This window comes from Musca vetustissima, unplaced genomic scaffold (genome assembly GCF_032173495.1).
Source record: "Musca vetustissima isolate MV318-11 ecotype Yass unplaced genomic scaffold, APGP_CSIRO_Mvet_v1 utg31723, whole genome shotgun sequence".
Taxonomy (NCBI): Eukaryota; Metazoa; Arthropoda; class Insecta; order Diptera; family Muscidae; genus Musca; species Musca vetustissima.
This window is the reverse complement of record NW_026876442.1, coordinates 84120-104820: the sequence shown is the minus strand read 5'-3', so window position 1 is coordinate 104820 and position 20701 is coordinate 84120. Positions and strand designations below refer to the sequence as shown.

The following is a 20701-nucleotide window of genomic DNA, read 5'->3' as shown; positions in this document are numbered from 1 at the left end:
GTCAAATGATTCATCGCATTAGTAGGGTTGCCGTTGTTATAAACAATTAACCAAAAAACAGCTGTTGTCACAGAGCTTTAAATGACAGTCATATTTAGGGCACTAGGTGACACATCAAATTTGGCATATGAGACTAGATTAAATTCTATCCGTATTATAGGATATAATCCAGCTCAACTGATACGTCTGTAGGCACAGGATTGGGCAGCGACACAGGAGATGCTCAATTGTCTCTGTCTTCTCCTCGTCAACGTAGAGTCTACAGTAATCAGTATCATAATGGTCCCATTTACTGGTATTGCAATGACCAGTAATGATTCCTGTCAGCTTTGCTCAGGTTCAACAGTAACTGTGTCCTTTTGGTAGACAGAGTCGGTCAAATAGATCTTGACACATTGCACCTAGGCTCGTTGCGCCAAAGTTCATAGGCTCTTTCGTCGAAGAACTCCTCAAAGTTCCGATAAAGATGACATATGGGTGGTTTGATTGAGCGATCAATTGCTAGATCTGCAGATTGAGATCCTCGTGTAGCTAATTCGTCTGCTCTTTCATTACCCCTGATGTCACGGTGTCCTGGTACCCAACACAGCCGATAGCTGTAAGTAAGTTCTTCCAAATCTGTTGTACACTTGAGGACGGCCTCAGATTTGATGTAACAGGATTTAATGGCTTTAATATTGAAAGATAGTCACAGGTTCAACGATCTCTGCATCCAGACTTTTTATCAATTCCGCTGTCTTTCAAATCACGAAGATTTCAGCTTGGAAAACACTAAAGTTGGTATCCAGCTTGTAGGTGAGCTCAAGGCCTAGTCTTTCACAGTAGACGCCAGCCCCTGTACTTTCTTCCATCTTCGATCCTTCTGTATAGGAAGCCAGACCGTCCAGAGGAGGGTTACTCCGGTTCCAGTCGTCTCTACTATGAATAAAGACATTTACATCGTCATATTTCAGGACTGGTGATATGTAGTCACTTATTTTTACGCGTTGGTTCAATGTCATACCTGGTTCGTTCAAGATACAACCATGCCCAAAGGTACAACTTCGACAAAGATTTTGTTCATGCAGCCTTAGGACACTACGTGCGGCCTGACACTTAAGGGCTAAACAGAATGTTCGCGTTGGGCGTTTTTTGTTAACGCGTTAACGCACGCAATCTTTGGACATAATCTAGGCTTGGTGAAGATAATAGGTTGTACATGGTTTGGTTCAAATCACATGGTCCGTTGACATTTTATTACAAAATTAATTTTCAGCAACATTTTGTTTGGGAGGTACCATAAGGAGTGGACCGATAATCCCAATCTTCGAACTTTAACGAAGTTTGGAATAAATATTGTGATGTGCAAAGTTTGGATGAAATCGTATACGCCCTTTGATATGTATCGTGCACATCAGCCGGCCAGACAGACGGACGTGCACTTGTACATCGACTCCAAATTTTCTGAAACAAGTTTGGTCCAGGGAGACATGGTGTCTAAAACCAATATTTCAAAGTGGCACATTTTTGCGGTAGCAAAGTGTATGTACCCTCATTAGCCATAAGGCTGAAGGCATAAAAATCAACTCCTCTAGAGTTCTGTTAAAAATGTTAATTCCACCATAGTTCTAGTTCTAAAAAATATTTTTATAAAATAGCGGATTTTTAAATATTTTTGATAAAAAAAAAAACTAAAAAAAATTATTTTTTTTATAAAAGTGTTTAAAAAATAACGATTGTAGAGATTTTTTTAAATATTTTTATTAAAAAAGCTAGAATCTTTTTCATTTTTTATTAATCGAAAATAATTGAAAACAAAAAAAACTTTCGTAAAATATTTTTTTAAAATCATCCACTTCTGCAAAGAAAATTTAAAAAAAAATCAAAATATATAAAAAAATTGTCTATTTTTTAAAATATATCACATATTATTTCCCAACATATTTTCTTTTCACCTACAACATCCCCCACATTGCAATTTCCATATGGCAACACAATTCATCAAAACTATGCAAGGTGGCATCTTCGCTCTCTGAGAAAACAATTGACAGCTAATTGACAAAGAAGAAAAATTATAACAGACAGTGGACAAAGTTATTTATATTTTTACGGAGAAAAAACTCCAAAAATTAATTACTTTAAAACAAAAAATGTGTTAAAACAATTCACGGAAGAGTAAAACAACAACTTTTCATCAAGAAAATGGCTTTTAATTACAATAACTTGGGACAACAAGCGTTGGAAAATATGTGTAAGTAGAATGGAATGTCTCGGCTGCCTCGACCAGTTGTCTCTCACCTAATAAGATTGCAATACTAGAAATTCTAATAAGAAAAGTGTGTAGAAGTGGTTGCAATTAAAAGGGGAGGAAAATTGGGTATTGATTTCAATTAAATTGAATATTGCACTCTTTTTTTCTAAATTTTAAACATTGTGGTTTCTGAAAAAAAAACCTTTGCATGATAAATCTTGTGTCGCCATATTCTTTTCTATTTTTTGTTGTTCTTTATATCTTAAAATTTATCACAGTATATTTTATTTTCCTTTATTTGCATGTTTGTTGTGATCTTTATATTCTAAATAATCTTGTTTACGAATGTGATATGAAGCAATTTGAAATTATTTGTTTTGTTTTGCTCGTGATATTCATTGGGTTTTTATAACTTTTTCTTATTCTCTTTTATCCCCTAATTCTAAACAAAGATCTAATCATATGATTTCTGTTTACATTTTCATTGCAGTGCCATTTTTCAATACAGCGGCTGCAGCAGCCGGCATGACCCCACAAACGAACTTCATCAACCATTTGGCGGCAGCAATGCAAATGAATAGCAACAATGCCACAAGCCATACTGCAACTACGGGACAACACAATACCCCTTCCACAACATCGGCCACAAGAAATTTCAATGACAAATCAATGCCCACAAATATAAGGCGAACACCCGAACCACCACCAGCACCGATATTGGGATCATTAAGCCCCACAAGCAGGCCAGTTAAACCCAATCAAGGCACGGCACCAATGGATTTGGAAAATGATGATAATGAAATACCATCCACGGTAGCTTCCTCGTCTGGTGCCACGACCTTAATGGTGGGAAATGAATCCGCCGGGGCTAACAAAATAAACTCGGCCGATAAAAATGCTTTAAATTTAGCCAATGGCAGTGTCTATCTAAATAGCCTGCTGACTGGTCAGATACCTGGTATCAATCCGGCTTTTATGTTTTTTCCAAATGCGGCTGGTAATCAACAAACTGCAGCAAATAATCTGCTAGAATCGACCACCATGATGGCAGTGGCCATGCAGCAAATGCAACAATTTGGGGCCTATGGTAATGGAGCTTTAACGGATACAACAGCGGCTGCTGCTGCTATGGGTGGGGGTGATGTCAACAAATTGGGACAAGTTAATAGCGGAACGGGTATGCCTATTTTAACAAATACTATTTAATATACCGCTCTAATCATTTCCCTTCATCTGCAGATGCGGTTACTCCACAACAACCCATTAAGGAAATAATCAAAACAAAAAGCTGCATATTATTTCCACCAAATCCCTCGGCACCACCGCCCACAATACGTGATAGGCCACCAGGTTGTCGTACCGTATTTGTTGGTGGTCTTCCCGAACAAATAACCGAAGAAATTTTACGGGAAATTTTTGAAAGTTGTGGTGAAATCTCCACCCTTCGGATGTCCAAGAAAAATTTCTGTCACATACGATTTCGACAAGAAGAATCCATTGATAGAGCCATTTATTTAAGTGGCTATCGTTTGCGTCTGAATTCAACTAGCACCGATCAGACAACAACATTTGCACGTCTACACGTCGACTACGCCCAGGCCAGAGATGATCAATATGATTATCAGTGTAAACAAAGGCAACTGCAGAGGGAACAACGTCATCGAGAACGTATGTCCTTGGATCGTTTACGTTCACAATCACCACCACCCATTCCGCATTATAGTGATCATGAAGCTTCATTGGTGGCGGAAAGTTTACGCAGCAATGACACCTTTATAAAGGGTGTACAAACCCTAACTGTGTGGTTGGAACGCGGTGATTGCAATAAACGCAACGCCAATGTTTTCTATTCAATGATCCAAAGTACCCATGCCCATGTTAGACGTTTAACGGCTGATAAACAAGTGCTGGAGGAGGATTTGCGTAAAGCACGTGAAAGTTTTCGTAAACAAATGTTGGCCATGGCTGCACAATGTAAGTTTTTTTAAATGGAATTTATGTGTTTTCTTTTTTTGTTTTACAAATATGTTAGTGCCAAAAAATGAAATCGCAATTTTTTTCGTTATGTTGGTATGAATGAATGCTTGATGGAGGAAATGTGGGTGTGTGTGTGGTGTGTATGTTCTGGAATTGGGTATGTCGAAATTTTTATTAGAATAGAAATGATGGTAAAGTTTTAGGATAATATATTCCTTTTTTGTATTTTTCTTTTTAATAATATTTGTGATCTATAGTTAGAGATTAGATGTATAGAAGTCATTGTTGTAATCTTTATATCCTACACCACATATAATAATTTTTAAAAATCATATAGGGAGTAGATAAAATATACTTATTAAGGCGTTGATTCAAAACCTATTTGCCTAAAAATACATTCCTTTGGGGGGTCCTTTCTGGACGTTCTCTTTGTATTTTAGAAGATAATAGAGATTTAGAAGTTTTTATTCGACTTCAAACAGCATTTAGCGTGAAGATTATTTTTGTCCTTTATGTGAAGATATATGGGGTGAGTTATTCAAAGGTTACTGAATGTTTTTATTAGGAGCTCTATGATTACGATAATCTTGTCGAAAAACAGTTGAACTTTTTTTTATAAAAATTTGGGGACCATATTCATTTACCCTTGGTTTTCGAAGAGCAACCATTGACCTTTTCTTTGTCGGGATAGAAAGAAACGCCCGACCTTGGTTCTGTAGTGTTTGTCAGAACCGCACCCACCATAGATCCATCTCGGTGAGATGCAATGGATGTAGAGAATGGGCGAATTTTCCAGGTTCCTCTGGACTAAACCGGATCCAGAAGTACTGCGAGGCGTTACGTGGCTTCATGTTGCGCTAGCACGTCTCCTAGCGTGTCTCAGGAATAGTCGTCGTCGGAATAAGAGACATCCCCGCAGTCTCCTCAATAGCAAAACACGCAGCACTTAACACCACATATTGCTGTCCCGCGCTTAGAAAATGCATTGCTCTTGCAGCTCGCTTGAGCGAGATAAGTCTGTACTACAGCTACCCTCATACATTGAATGTATGGGCGTAGCTGTCAAGTGTGGAACTGCCGAGATACAGGCGCTATATGTTAATATATCGTCGATGAAAAGCTGTACACCACGTTGTTTGCCGAATATCAGTCCACTTTTAGAAGTTAATAACCGCCTGGTTCTAGGAGATTTCAATGATCATCATGAGGTTTGGAATTTTGTCCTAGGGAATGACCAGCAGGGTACAGCGCTGACGGAGCAAATAAGTTTTGCACGTTGAATGAGGATGCCCCCACGAGAATTAGTGGATATTGCCACAGTTCGATGGACATCACTATTGGCTCAGACTACCTCCCCTTCATTGTCTCCGTAAATAGGCTAACCGATTTAATTAGCTGATTGGCAAGGTTCGATGCCACAGTTCGATGGACATCACTATTGGCTCAGACCACCTCCCCATCATTGTCTCCGTAAATAGGCTACCCGATTTAATTAGCTGATTGGCAAGGTTTCAGAGATTTTACCAAACGTCGATTCAGAAAACTACCCATTCTCTCATATCTTCGGGTAGCTGAGTGGAATTTCCGAGGCATCATCCCCGTTGCAGCAACCGCCATATACCGCAACCGCCGGTCGTATACCCGAAGTAAGACCAAACTTTCTAGCAAAGACAACGGTATTTGCGAATGAGCTTTGTCGTACAACTTGAAGTCAACCGATTAGTATTCGAGCACAAGACGGCTAGAACACCTGAAGTTTTGCAACACTCTTGAATTCCGGAAGGACGGTAGAACTGCTGTCACGTTTCGCGAAGTAACTGTGACTTATATGAGCACCCCGAGAGTGACAAGGCGAAAAGGAATGTGCTTCGTTCTAATAGAGCCCTCCGAGCCGAGTAGGTACCACCAAAATGTACGAAGGTTCATATTGCAGATGATATTCGAAACGCCATCCAGCCATCCAAAGTGTTGGTCCCGGAAGGAATCTCAATGGTACTGTTTAAGCAAACCTGGGGTAGGGTACTTAATAGCTGTACTTAGCTGTCGGCCCTTGTCTTGCCACCCAATGCTGCTGAAACAAGGCAAGGATGTCAGCAGAGTTAAATCGTACTGGCTGAAACAAAGTCACTTGAGGCGCTACTCCTACCAATGATGAAAAACAGTTTTGCAGATACCAAACATTAGCATGAATTCCCTAAGATGTACAGCACCTCAACGCAACAGGTCGTGTAATATGCCAAGCTGCTGGAGGACCTAGAGAAGAGAAATCTCCAGCCGTGTTGGAAACTTTGAAGGTTCATCTATGCGGAATTGTTTGACCTCTACCATAACCAAAGGACGGTATCTATACAGTAATAAATGCGGATGATTGCACGATTATGGCGTCGAGTTTCATTATAGATGACATTGAAAATTTCTTCATCTGAGGAATATGAAAATATTCGCCACCAAATCAACAACTCCACTACTCACCACATGGACGGCTGAAATAAAGCTCCCGCTGAACATAATGGTCGATGGAGAACTGATTTCGACCACAAACTAACCCAAGATTTTGAGTGTAACATTTGATAGCCTTTTCAAGATGGCCGGCAGCACTTGGGGTGCTGACAAGGCGACCTTGTTCACCTCTTATAAAGTTATACACGGGTCAGTGGTAAGCTATGCGACGCATATGTTGTTTCCGAATATAAATGACACAAAATAGAAAAAAAACCTGTCAGAATTTCGCCCTGGGACATGCAACAAAGTGTCTCCCCTTAATATCAGTTGACCATCTTCATAAGGAGACGAAGATCATATCCGCCAATCGGCGCAATCAAATATTGTAGAGAGAACTTGGAACCGGACAAAACTAAATTTATTACCTTTCGTTTATTCAGGTTGTTACAAAAAAGGAAAATAATAATAAAAAAAAAATAATAGATTAAAGATGCAAGACCGCGAGTTAGTTATCGGTTGTCTCAGTCGCATTTAGTCCACTGTGTGTCATCCTAAGTACCTAAAAAATGTGATAAAAAAAAGTAGGAATAGATAGAGCCACCTAATTCTGTAGTGACATGCTACAATCTATACAGTAGATTTAAGCTCTTTCTTCCCATTGATAACTTAAAGATAGATCTACGGATGTTGCCACGATAGTAGGCACTACGACAATCAATGTAAGATATATGGTCATAGACCTCAACTTTTTCATGGAGTCTGACATTATCTTCATTTCTACATTACAGGGGGAGAGGGTTGGTAAAAAATGTACCACAGCCACATTAACAGTATACGCCACCACTTTAGTTCGAAGTTGTATTTCGCTTTTCACCAGCAGCCATGACTAAGGGGAGAGCATCCTACCGTGTGATGTGCCTTTTTACCGAATCGATGTAATTACTGTGCATTGGGCTATCAATATAGTTCTCCATGATTTTCTCATGTATCTGACCTACTCATTCAGATCTTTGTCTAATGATCTGCCATTCGTGTAAGGATGTTGAGCTTCGCTGATTTTCACTCTTATGGCAAGTTAACTATTTTTTGCAGCCGTCCTTGTCATATGGTATGCTAGGTTATGTGCGTACCTAGTTAACTTGTTAATAAATTTATTTAAAACCCAATTGAGATTTCACATATCGATATTTCCGCCAGGAATTCCAGTCGAAAACGCCATACCAAAATCATTACATTAACTTTACATGTGGTGTAGGATATATATGCAACATCGCCAGCCGATCTCAGACTCAACGGTTTAGGTATAGAATAGTATTGACATTTTAGTTGAGTTCTCAAAAACAACTTTCACATCGTATTTTGAAAAATAAAGTCAAACAAATGACCTCTCTTGGTCTTTAACGCAAAAGGTAAATTACACTAAACCTCAATCTGATCAATGTGCTTCCCAACAACAATAAATCACAAGAAGAAAAAGAAACAGAAACAGACACTTACCAAAAACAATGTGCGGAGCATTTGGTACAATTGATGCTCTGCACAAACGCAAAAGGTTTGTAACATTCAAGTTCCTAACCTCTAGAAGTCAGCCAACAGCTGGGGACATCTTTTGGTTTAAGAAAATAAATGGTCAGACTCTTGCGTATGGATTTCAAACATCAATGAAATGATGAAATTTCGATTTCAACGAAAACAAACAGCTTAGGTAAAACACGAACTCCAAAAATATTTGAGAAGAAACATTTTGGATTGATTTGTTTTTCGGAGCAGTAAATTTGTTGTTATTATCTACTTTTTCTCCAACCACTTAACATATATATTCAATTTTTTTAAAAGAGTCAAAGCTTTGGCCTTGCTCTGTTCATAGTATTTTTCTACTAGATCCAACTTTGGCTAATTTTAAGTTTGTTTTTTTATTATTTTGATTTTTTTATTTTATTTTGTGTTTTTATTAATTGTATTACCTTGTGAGTCTTCTTTCTCTTGTGTCCACCACTCTTCTTTTTAAGCTGTGTGTTTTTTGATTTTGTTTACTATTATTCTTATCATTTGACCTTATTGTAATTTTTTATTGCCTCTATATAAAATATATATATTCATACATATATATAAAAAACCCAAAAATATATATATTATATATATATTCAGTCACTCAGATTGATAAAGTGTTTAATGCTGCTAGTCACAAGAATCAGAAGGTTTGGGACCATTTCACCAAGGCCCAAAGAAAAAACATCGATCAATGGAAGAAATTGGCCACGGTATGTATTTGTTTTTTCTGCAGTAAAAAAAAACTAAAAAAAGTCTGTAAGCTTGTCTATTTTTCTCTAAAAAACATTTATGTTTATATTTCTTGTTTTTTTGTGTTATTTAACATTTCTCACTGGTCATTAAAATAATTGTTATTTTTTAATATATTGTTTACAATTTTCATTGGTGTTTTTGCATGATTTGGCACTTGTATATGTATATTTCACATTATATATGTTTTAGTAAAAAAATTATTGTATATATGTGTACATTTTTAACATATTTTTAATTAACAACATAGATCTCTCATTTTTATTCAGGACATTATGTTAGGTTAAAGCCATTTTACTACTGCATTATTAGCAGTAGCCTCACCCAGAAATTGGTGGTCCACTGTCTTCTATGAAAAAGGCTGAGAGGATCCGTCAGGTTGGGATCTCAGATAAGGAGACTGCAGCAGGGTTGCTTCTTCCCAGAACGCACCAAAGCCGTCGACATTTCTCACGGATCCACTCAAAGCTTTAGCACCTACCGCTTCACCTTTGTCCCTTGGCGTAGAATCAGGCTTTGAAACAGATCCCTCCACATGTTGATCACCCTTATGGCAGTTGGTGTCGGGATGTGCTCAGTAGCCTTTTCCTTTGCCTTTTGACTCGGGTTAGGTTTCGGATCAGAAGTCATCTTCGCATCTTTGTCGGAGTACTTCACTCGATTCAGAGGTCTGCTTGGAGATTTTTGATCGAGCAGTTAGATTCGGGAGGGAGATCCTCTCCATCTGCAGCTCACGATGGAGAGCCTGCGGCTAAAATTTTTTCGAACTTCCTTACGAATTTCATTTTGCCCTTGATGAGATGAACCTCCTTCTCCGAAAGCAAATTGCTGGTTCGTCAACGTTATTAGGGTTTGAAATTGATGCGCTTGTAACAGATACAGCTGCAGGTGTCAAGACATCCACACCTAGAGCAGCCGGATCACAATCGCTTGATCCCGACGACACGTGTCTTGTGACTTCACCAACGATTGCCACAGGTACTGGGGTATTAACTCCCTGCACCGTTACTTTATTCTTTTTGCTCCGTTTACCCATCGTAGATTAGATTTATATTGGAGGACAAACGGGACTTCAATGCTTACCCTGAGTTGTGGCCCTTGGCAAATACCAGAGGGGAACAGTGCTGGTATAGAACATTGATTCCCCCCATCAGAATAAGGGGAGAGTGTCGCACTTCGCCAGATATAACCGCCGGTTCACTCGGTCTGAGAAATGTCTTCAACTCGCAGCCCGTTTTCTTGGTGTACGAGTAGCTGAATGAAAATTCCGGGACATTATTGCAGCCGCTATATTTATACCTACTGGTCGAATACCCGAGATGAGACCTAGTTTCCCAGCAGAGACAGTTGTAATAGCAAACGAGCGTGATGATCCCCGTCGATCTAATCCAGCATATTCCAGAATTAGGGAACGCAAGTTAGATGTCAACAGATTATTCGCGGAGCATTACCTGAACCAATATGTAATTAGATTATCTGAGGTATGAGAACATTGGAACGGCATAAGTAAACTGTGTGCAAATGTTAAGTCACTCTCGAAACCTGTTAAGAAGAATGATATGATAAATTTTACGACGACACGGTAACTGATCCGAAGAGAAGCGCAAGTTATTTTAACTGAAAGTTTGTCGAGTATACCGGGAGCTAAAGCGTGAAACAAAGGGTACTACGTCGTATAAGATCTCTTCCCGCCGAGGAAGTGCTACTACGGTTTACAATGGCTGATATTGATTTAATCCAGCAGATTCCATATTTTAATTTCGAAAGCTAATCAAATCGTTCCTGAAGCCTGGACAATGAGCAGGGTGGTCCCACTACTAAAGTCGGGCAAGGATACCATGAAACGTGGATCATACAGGCTGATTTCACTTGTGTCACCAGTAGCGAATACTCAAGAGGTCTTACTCCTTCCCAGCATTAGGGAAAGCTATCCAGATGCGGATCATCAGCATTGGTTTCGTATCCAACACAGCACAACAATAGCGTCGCACGCGTTCTCCACACATATAAGTCGAGGATTTAACCAGAACTGGCCTTTAATACCGCGTTGCGTTAACAATTATATGTTTTGACGCTAGTCGTGCGTAGAGATCCACAATAAGAAGTCCAAACCCCGTAGAGTGAAGCAGGGAGTCTCACAGGGCGGAGTGATTTCTCGGAACTGTTTAACCTCTACCCTCCCGGTATTCCATAAAAAGGTAGGAACAAGGTCATCAAGTCGCTTGACGGCATGGGTCTCAGATAAGGGAACCTTGTTGACCTCTTGTAAGGCGATGGATCGGTCTGTGGACAGCTATACCAGTATGGTATGTGAATACTAGTGCTACACAATGAACAATATTCAGACCTGTCAGAACGCCTCACTGAGAACTGTAACAGGATGCCTCCTCATTACATCAGTGGATCATTTTCATAAGGAGACAAACGTCAGCCTAGGAATATGATTTCGTTACATTACCTTTTTGGGTGCTTCAGATAGAACCATCCAAACCATCCAATCATATCGCGGATAAAAACTCCAAGCGTCTCAGGAAAGATCGGCATAAAAGAAAGAGGGGTTCGCGCCAAAGAAATTTCTGACGAAAAGATCTACCGGAGACCAATAAGTTGTTCTACAACAACCAAACTCATTGTGCCAAAGAAATTATGTCAGAGGTGATATTATGTTAGAGACTTCTAATCAAACAGATCTCTCTAAGAGGGTATGGTATTGTCGAAGTCGACCAATAGGAGCGCCTTCTGTAAGGCGTATAGAAAGACAGAGCCGCCTGCTGTTACGTGAGAATAGAGCAGTTACTGCTGGATAAACCCAAAGTTGTGAATACGAAGCAGGAAGTGCTGGTGACAGCTGTGTTGACCTCTGTGACAGCTGCAACTCAGGGAACCAAACCTCTAACACAACTAGTGGCTGCGAAGCGTATGAGGTCCTCGGATGAGCAGTTATAGTTTCATGCTTTAAATTTTTATTTGGTGTACTGCCAAATTGGGTGTACCTCCAAATAAAAATCCCGATAGATTTTAGGTATTCTGAGTGTCCATCTTATGATGAAGGTCCAGACGAACTTTACGACATTCTTTTTTATTTTTATACCCTTCACCACACTGTGGTACAGGGTATTATGTCTTTGTGCATATGTTTGTAACAGGCAAAAATAATCGAGATAGACTCATGGTTCCTTTTGAGAATATGCATAGAATCACTTTCTGAGTCGATTTACGCATGTCCGTCTGTCCGTCCGTCCGTCCGTCCGTCCGTCTGTCCATGTTAAATTGTAAACAAAGTACAGGTCGCATTTATGATCCGAATTGGATGAAATTTGGCATAGGTCACTTATTTGGCCCAAGGACGAACCCTATTGAAATTGGGAAAAATCGGTTCAGATTTAGATATAGCTCTCATATATATATTTAACCGATTTAATGTAAACAGTCCCTATATAACTTTCGATTTGCACGAAATTTAGTACAGCCTAATCATTTAGGTCTAGAATGATGTCTGCCAAGTTTCGTGAAAATCGGTCCAGATTTAGATATAGCTCCCATATATAGTTTCGTCCGATTTCATGTAAATGGTGCCCCAAAGTCCCTATATATCTTTTGATTTGCACGAAATTTGGCATAACGTACTGAATTAAGCCTAGAGTGATGTCTGCCAAGTTTCGTGAAAATCGGTCCAGATTTAGATATAGCTCCCATATATAGTTTCGTCCGATTTCATGTAAATGGTGCCCCAAAGTCTCTATATATCTTTCGATTTGCACGAAATTTGGCATAACGTACTGAATTGAGTCTAGAATGGTGTCTGCCCAGTTTCAAGAAAATCGGTCCTGATTTAGATATAGCTCCCATATATAGTTTCGTCCGATTTCATGTAAATGGTGCCCCAAAGTCCCTATATATCCTTCGATTTGCACGAAATTTGGCATAACGTACTTAATTGGACCTAGAATGATGTCTGCCAAGTTTCATGAAAATCGGTCCCGATTTAGATATAGCTCACATATATAGTTTCGTCCGATTTAATGTAAATGGGGCCCCAAAGTCCCTATATATCTTTCGATTAGCACGAAATTTGGTACAGCCTAATCATTTAGGTCTAGAATGATGTCTGCCAAGCTCCGTGAAAATCGGTCAAGATTTAGATATAGCCACTATATATAGTTTCGTCCGATTTCATATAAATTGTGACCAAAATCCATATATATCTTTCGATTTGCACGAAATTTGGCATAACGTACTGAATTGAGCCTAGAGTTATGTCTGCCAAGTTTCGTGAAAATCAGTCCAGATTTAGATATAGCTCCCATATATAGTTTCGTCCGATTTCATGTAAATTGTGCACCAACATCCATATATATCTTTCGATTTGCCCGAAATTTTGCACAACGTACTGAATTGAGCCTAGAGTGATGTCTGCCAAGTTTCGATAAAATCGGTCCATATTTCTATATAGCTCCTACATATAGTTTCGTCCGATTTCATGTAAATGGTTCACCAAAGTCGCTATATATCTTTCGATTTGCACGAAATTTGGCATAACGTACTGAATTGAGCCTAGAGTGATGTCTGCCTTGTTTCGTGAAAATCGGTCCAGATTTAGATTTAGCTCCATTTTATTATAGATTGATTTTATGTAATTGACGCACCAAGGAACCAATAGGAACAAAACGTTCTAAAGTTAGTATAACCTAACCTGTGACAAGTTTGTTTGAAATCGCTTAATATGTGGATATAGCTTACATATATTTTTTCGCCCGATATCAAGCAAATTGGGCATCATACTCCTCATGTTAGTCAGATTGACATCAAATTTTGCACAACGTACAAAATTGAGCATAGAATTACGTAGTTGCGTTTTCTAGAAGTACAGACATAGTCAACCGGATGACCTATTTATATTTGTTTGAAGTCGATTTACACACTTTATGGACAAATCTAGGTAGATTCACATTTAGATAAATATCACATATTTTATTTCATCCAATTTCATGTTAATAGTCCTGTTTAATGTACCCATAGTGGTGAAGGGTATCCTAGAGTCGGCCCCGTCCGACTTTACTACTTTCCTTACTGGTTTAATTCTGTCGTTGTTCGAATTTATTCTATTTGTGAATGCTCCTTTCTAACACAGTTTATTTCCTAATCACAGAATTTTAACATATCAGACATTTTTTGTTAAATATTTTGCATGCTTAATTCACTTTTATATATTCATGCATGGTATAATTATAAAAGGTAACAGCAAATCCCAGCTGATTTGATTCCAACGTAATACTAGTGTCAATATGAATTTGACAAATTATGTTTTTAAAAATCACCCAACAGGAAAATTGGGAACGCATACAATTTGAAATTGTTCTTTATTAATGTGCTCCCGTATTCAATTTACTCAATCTGCCTGCTGGGAAAGTTTGAGGAAGCAAATCTTTCTTGAAGGAATAACTCGCTATTCCCAGCATTGTCATATGTGTTACCCATATTTATGGCAATGGCTCAATTAAAGGAAAGATGTGGAAGCGATAGAAATATAAATTTGATAGATTTTCATTCATGTTTTTCAATTTTTATTTTGAGGATTCGAAAATATTCCATTTTCAAAATAAAAATAAGTTGATGATAATTTGTTTGTTTGTTTACATTTTTCTGTCAAATGAGTTGACACTAGTAGAACTTACAACAACAAATTTCCATGTGGTTGTTGTATCGTTTTTTGTACAACAACACTTGCTGTTACCTTTTATTATTATACCATGATATTCATGTTTATTTACTTTTTTGTTTCAATATCACTAAACCATTAGCACCATTTCCCTTTTTGAAAGATTGGGAAATTGAAATATACTACTGCTAGAGACTGAGTCCAAATTGTAATAATCCAATTCATTTCTAATTAAAAAAAGAAAATATTTCAACTCCCCACCCCTGTAATTAACTGCCTTAAATGTTGTTACCTTATACATCATACTACCACAATCATATCCTTTAGATAAATATATTTGGTTTCAAAATAAATGTCATTTTCAATTATTTACGCTAAACAAATACGAAAACAACAACAACTTCATAAATAATAATTAAAAAAATTACAATGCTTATAACTTAATAAAAAGTTAAAAACAAAAAACATTGGTCGATTTTTTTCCTGGTATTCTTTTTTTGGATAAAAGTTTTCTATAACAAAAAAAATTGTCTTTAAAAAAATCAACACAACATCCAATGCTAACTATTAGCATTAAAATTTTTCTCCCAAAAAAACAAATCCCCTTTGTGATCAAAGGTAAGTAAGTCAACGCAAAAATTTGCGTAAAAGAAATAAAAAGTGGATATAAAAAAGGTATATTTGGATTTAAAATAAAATGAAAAGAAAGAAGATTTTTTGCAAAATTTAAATTATATATTATACATAACCTTAGATTATAAGCAAATTTTTATTGTTTTTGTTAAACTATGTAAATAACTTTGTTAGTGCATTGAATATTTAATGAATCTTGGTTTCTTTTACATCACGAATATTTAGGAACTACGTTCTATCCAAATCGATGATGATGAAATGGAAATGTCCGATGAGGACCGGGATTATCAAACGTCATCTAGTGCCAAGCGTCGTCGTTTCGATAGTGATAATTTGAAGGTAAGTAGTTTTTTTGCAGAAAATAGATTCAAACATAGATTCAAAAATGAGGATAACGTCCTAAAAATAGGGACAATTTGGGATTTGGGGCTAGTGTAACAGCCCTAACGTTGTTAAAAGGGGCCCAGATTTTACGTTGCTGATGAACCGAGTCATGTGTCATTTCATAACGTAAACCGCATGGGTAAACGACGATATAGATACAATATTTTCTAAATTATTGAGAGATCATGAAATTCTTTTTGATCCATCCAAACACGTGTCAACAACCCAGCCTTCAAACATGTTTCCGATGCTATCTAACCATGTAGAATAATTCGAAAATAATTATTTTAAAGAGTAGTAATACCAGGAAACCAGTCGAAAACAATTACGCCTAAAATAACTCCATAACAACACTGTAAGAAATACCCTAAATACGGCAAATAGGCGAAAAGTTACGAATAAACAAACATCATACATGGGAAGACATCACATTGCGAAAAAAAACATTGGGCGTAGTCCAAAAACACTAATTTCTCAAAGAGAGGAACCGATGAAGCAGCTAGCCATAATAACATGAGAAAGCTACACCGAACGATATATAGTCTCACAAATGGGAGGTGAACCAGTAGCCAAGCAATTAAAGATCGTAATGGTAGTCTACTAACAAACAATGAGTAGAAGATAGTATACCGGCGGAAGAGCTATAAGCCGACGGCAGAACCGCAGCTGAGTTACTTCGACCTCACAACATTTCAGCTTGGGAGGAAGAGAGACTGACTCCAACTTGGAAGAACGGCATTGTTGTGATATTACCCAAAAATGTTGACTTGAAAGATTATAACAACTGGAGAGGAATAACCCTGGTCAACATCATATATAAAATTTTGGGAACCATAATACAGAAAAGAATTCAAAGTCAAATAGAAAACATTCTAAAAGAAGAACAAGCTGGGTTTAGAACAAATAGGAGCCGCGTGGACCAGGCCAACGCCCTATTCGCACCAATGTAGGAGTAAAACAAGGATGTACTCTGTCACACCCTACTGTCCACAATTGTACTGGATGAAGTAATGAATGAAGTTTGCAGAGAAGAGGCATAACATGGAGTCTCTCACGCCAGCTCGAAGACTTAGACTATGCGGATGATATCTGCCTTCTTTCAAACAAGGTATCCAACATGCTGTCAGAAGTGGAAGATCTGGAGTGACTTGCACGTAATGTTGTTAATCGGAATTCTCCCGGATTAACGATGATTTACCGATTCACGGCAAACTTTTCCAGCTCTCCTGATAACAGCTTTGTTAGCCCGTCACTTTTGCCTTTAACATCATGCCAAACCCGTGTTTCATTAACGATAACAGCAGTCAACTTGTGCGCCAGGAAGGGAGAGAGACTATTCAGAACAATATTGATTCGTGCTGCAAAACGTTGCATTCCTTCAGGGAGAATACCCAATTGCAGGACAAGCTATCCAACAACCGCAACACGACTAGCATATTAAAGGGAACTTTTAAGCCAGGCGTCACTAGATGACCCAAGGATACAAGCTCTGACGGTACAAATAAATGATTTCTTAAACCAGCACCACAGAGAAATTTGGAAGACATCTTGATAATTGTGAAGCTGGTTCACACAAGCTTTGGGCTACAATTAAGATTTTCCAAAATTTTGCCAAAACAAGTGGAGGAAATGTAGTTGTAAGTTTCACTGGTACTGTATCGGATGTCAAAATGTTAAATTTTGCCAGGAGTTTGTAGAACATGCAGCAGAGCAAAAGAGCAATTCTCTGGAGAACGAACAACTTGCAAAGGAAGCTGTCCTACAATTCACGCCAGAGGACATAATCGCAGCCACGTCATACATCACTAGATGACCCGAGGATATCAGCTCTGATATCTGAAATCTGATAAATGATTTCGTAAACCAGCACCGCAGAGAGATTTGGATGAGGCATCTTGATAATTGTGAAGCTGGTTCACACAAGCTTTGGGCTACAATTAAGATTTTCCAAAATTTTGCCAAAACAAGTGGAGGAAATGTAGTTGTAAGTTTCACTGGTACTGTATCGGATGTCAAATTGTTAAATTTTGCCAGGAGTTTGTAGAACATGCAGCAGAGCAAAAGAGCAATTCTCAGGAGAACGAACAACTTGCAAAGGAAGCTGTCCTACAATTCACGCCAGAGGACATAATCGCAGCCACGTCATACATCACTAGATGACCCGAGGATATCAGCTCTGATATCTGAAATCTGATAAATGATTTCGTAAACCAGCACCGCAGTGAGATTTGGATGAGGCATCTTGATAATTGTGAAGCTGGTTCACACAAGCTTTGGGGCATCTCGGGCACCACATGGAGCAAAGACAAGGAGGTGCTCATGACTGTTTGCAAAGCTGAATGTATATCTGTTCTCAACTTCGCTCCTCCAATTTCGACTTCGTTTATGAGCCATTATCAATGGAGAAAGCTTCAAACCACACAAAATAATACCCAACGTACCGTAACCAGCTTTCTTTATTCAGAAGAAGTATTTTTTCTGTTCTGAAGATCTTGAGAAATATGTTTGATCATACGTACTATGTCTTATAGATGCCTAAAACTATCGATCTGCCCAAAATATCGAAGTTAGCTAATGTTTTGGAGTCCCTCTTGCTGTCATCTATGACGGAGAAACGAAAGCTAGAGCAAGATTAGGCACGACATCTGACATTCTCCAGAAGCGTAATATGGTGATCAAAGCCATCTCGGACTCCGCATGGAGCAAGGACATGGATGTTCTCATGACTGTTTACAAAGCTGTAAACAGATCTGTTCTCAACTCTGCTGCCTCAGTTTGGATTTGCAATGGAGAATGCTTCAACCACGCAGAATAAAGCCCCACATACCGCAACCGCCTTTCTTTATTCAGAAGAAGTCTTTTTTTTCTAAAGATCTTGAGAAATGTTTTTTGATCAAAAATTAAGTCATATATATACTAATATTCCCATTTACAGGAATGTGGTTGGAAAACATGACCAATATCCTAGAAATAAAGAAATGCAAACTGTCTTCCAAAAACTAAAGGCATAAGTCCACTTTTTGACTATTTGATATTTGAAACCTCTAAAACTAATTACGACGGAATTAGACGGATTTAGAGTTTTGATATAGGTTCTAAATAAGCAAACAGTCTTATATCCTCCTTACTAAAATTGTCGATATTAGGCTTCTTTATAAACAACAGATAAAAATAATGGGCCTATACTCTGAGAATGCGAAATCGATTTAGGCGTCGATTCTCAAAATATCAGAATACATACAATTTGTTTTTATTTTTAATCAAAACCCTTTCCTTCTCTCTTTCTCTCATCCCATTTCCAGGAAGAAAATGACTCCTTACGCTGTCAATTGGAAGCGATGCGCAATGAGATGAGCCTTGAGCGGACCGATCTCAAGTATAACAGTGATTTTCGTGAAAAACAAATGAAAGTGTTGCAGGAGACCATACGAAATATGCAAACACAATTGTTGCAGACGAAAATGCGCGAACAGAAAGATGCTAAACACATCGAAATGCTGGAAAAACGCCTGAAAGAGGCGGGAGTTAAGCAGCTACTGCTGAAGACCAAAATCAAAGAAACAAATGAAAAGTTGCGTGATGCCATGGGAGAAGTGAAGAAATATGATAACTCCGAAGTCATTGATATTGATGTGGATAAAAATGAGGATGAAGAGAACGAAGACGATGATGATGAGGTGAAAATATTGGAAATCAGTGATGTGACAAATGAAATTATAAAAGAGAAACCAGGAGATAAAATTGTGGAAACTAGTTCCACTGTTGAAGAGAAATCTGGACAAGAAGTACTCAACAAAGCTGAGGAGAAACAACCTGAGGAGTTGAAGGTTGAAACAAAGGTGCGTAGAATGGAATATTTCACAATAATGAGTATTGTTTTCATATTTATTCTTATTTTCCTCTTCATTTCAGTCTCCCTCACTCCTGGAAGATGCCAAAATAATTGCCTTAGCCACAGCATATTTGCTCATCCAACCCATGGGTTCATTTGCCTCCGAAATATGTTCGTATATTTGCAGCATTACAAAACAAACTGAACTACAAGTTAACCATTTAAATGAAATACTTGCAAGATATTCAAATCTATTTGAAAAATCTCAACAACTCGGCGATAATGAAAATACTCATAAAATTAAATGGAAATTTTGTGGCTTAACAACAGCTGGAACCCCTTCACAAATGGCCAGTAACGAAAATATTGCTTAAAGTATTTTTTGTTTACATTTGAAACAATCAACATAATGAGACCACTTTTTGAGATTAACATAGCGTTAGTAGTATTGAAATTATATTTTCTATATACTTAAGTAAAGTATTTGCAAATCAAATCTAAAACAATGAAATTAACATAAACATAATAATATTATTAGCCATGAAACATAATAATATTATTAGCCATTCAAAACTAAGGTTAACAAATGAAACTCGTTTTTTGTAGTAGAAGATTTATTGAAAAATTATTATATTATCACTGATAAATTGAATAAAAAATTTACATGAAATTAAAAGGAAAGAAACTGTATTTTTTAGAAAATCGTTGTGGATAAAAAGAATAAAAAAGGTAAGGATATACCCTTTAACGTGTTAAAAATGGAAATTGGGAATACAAACTTTAAAATTTGTTGTTGTTGTAGCAGTTTATATGAGTTTTGTTTCCCTAATTGATTCCGTCAGGTTCTGTCTCCATGTTAAGAAATACGGCTACTTCCACTGACTGCAACCACAGATCTTCGGTTAGATTTAAATTTGAATTGAATAAGTGAAGTGCGGTATGAGGCCCGTACCACATGCTGGGCAGATATTCTGCACCTGGTCATCAATACGTGTCGAATATGAGTTGAAACGTCTGCACCATCCTGAACGTAATTGGGCCAAAACTAATCTGTTTAATGTTTTTTATTAATTTCTCTTTCGAGATGAGCTACATGATCGGAGTTGCAATGAGAAGGATAGCCAGAGAGATACTACAATTCCCATCATTATGCGACACGTTTCATCGTCGATTGAGCGGCTCATCAGCCATATTGGGCAATGTGGCTTACAAATGTCGTTACTTGATAACTTGTATTGTTGCG

The 20701-nt window shown here is 37.8% G+C and overlaps 1 protein-coding gene across 1 annotated transcript; it reads left to right on the top strand.

Annotated features, from left to right (window-relative positions):
* Window positions 1–2755: 2755 nt before the first annotated feature.
* LOC133321002 (ecto-NOX disulfide-thiol exchanger 2-like) lies at window positions 2756–19629 on the top strand (the record flags this gene model as incomplete). Its single annotated transcript, XM_061530108.1, has 6 exons — window positions 2756–3407; window positions 3470–4204; window positions 8798–8910; window positions 15468–15581; window positions 18929–19465; window positions 19539–19629. Coding segments are annotated over exons 1-6 (2242 nt in total), but the record flags the coding sequence as incomplete, so codon positions are not given.
* Window positions 19630–20701: the final 1072 nt, after the last annotated feature.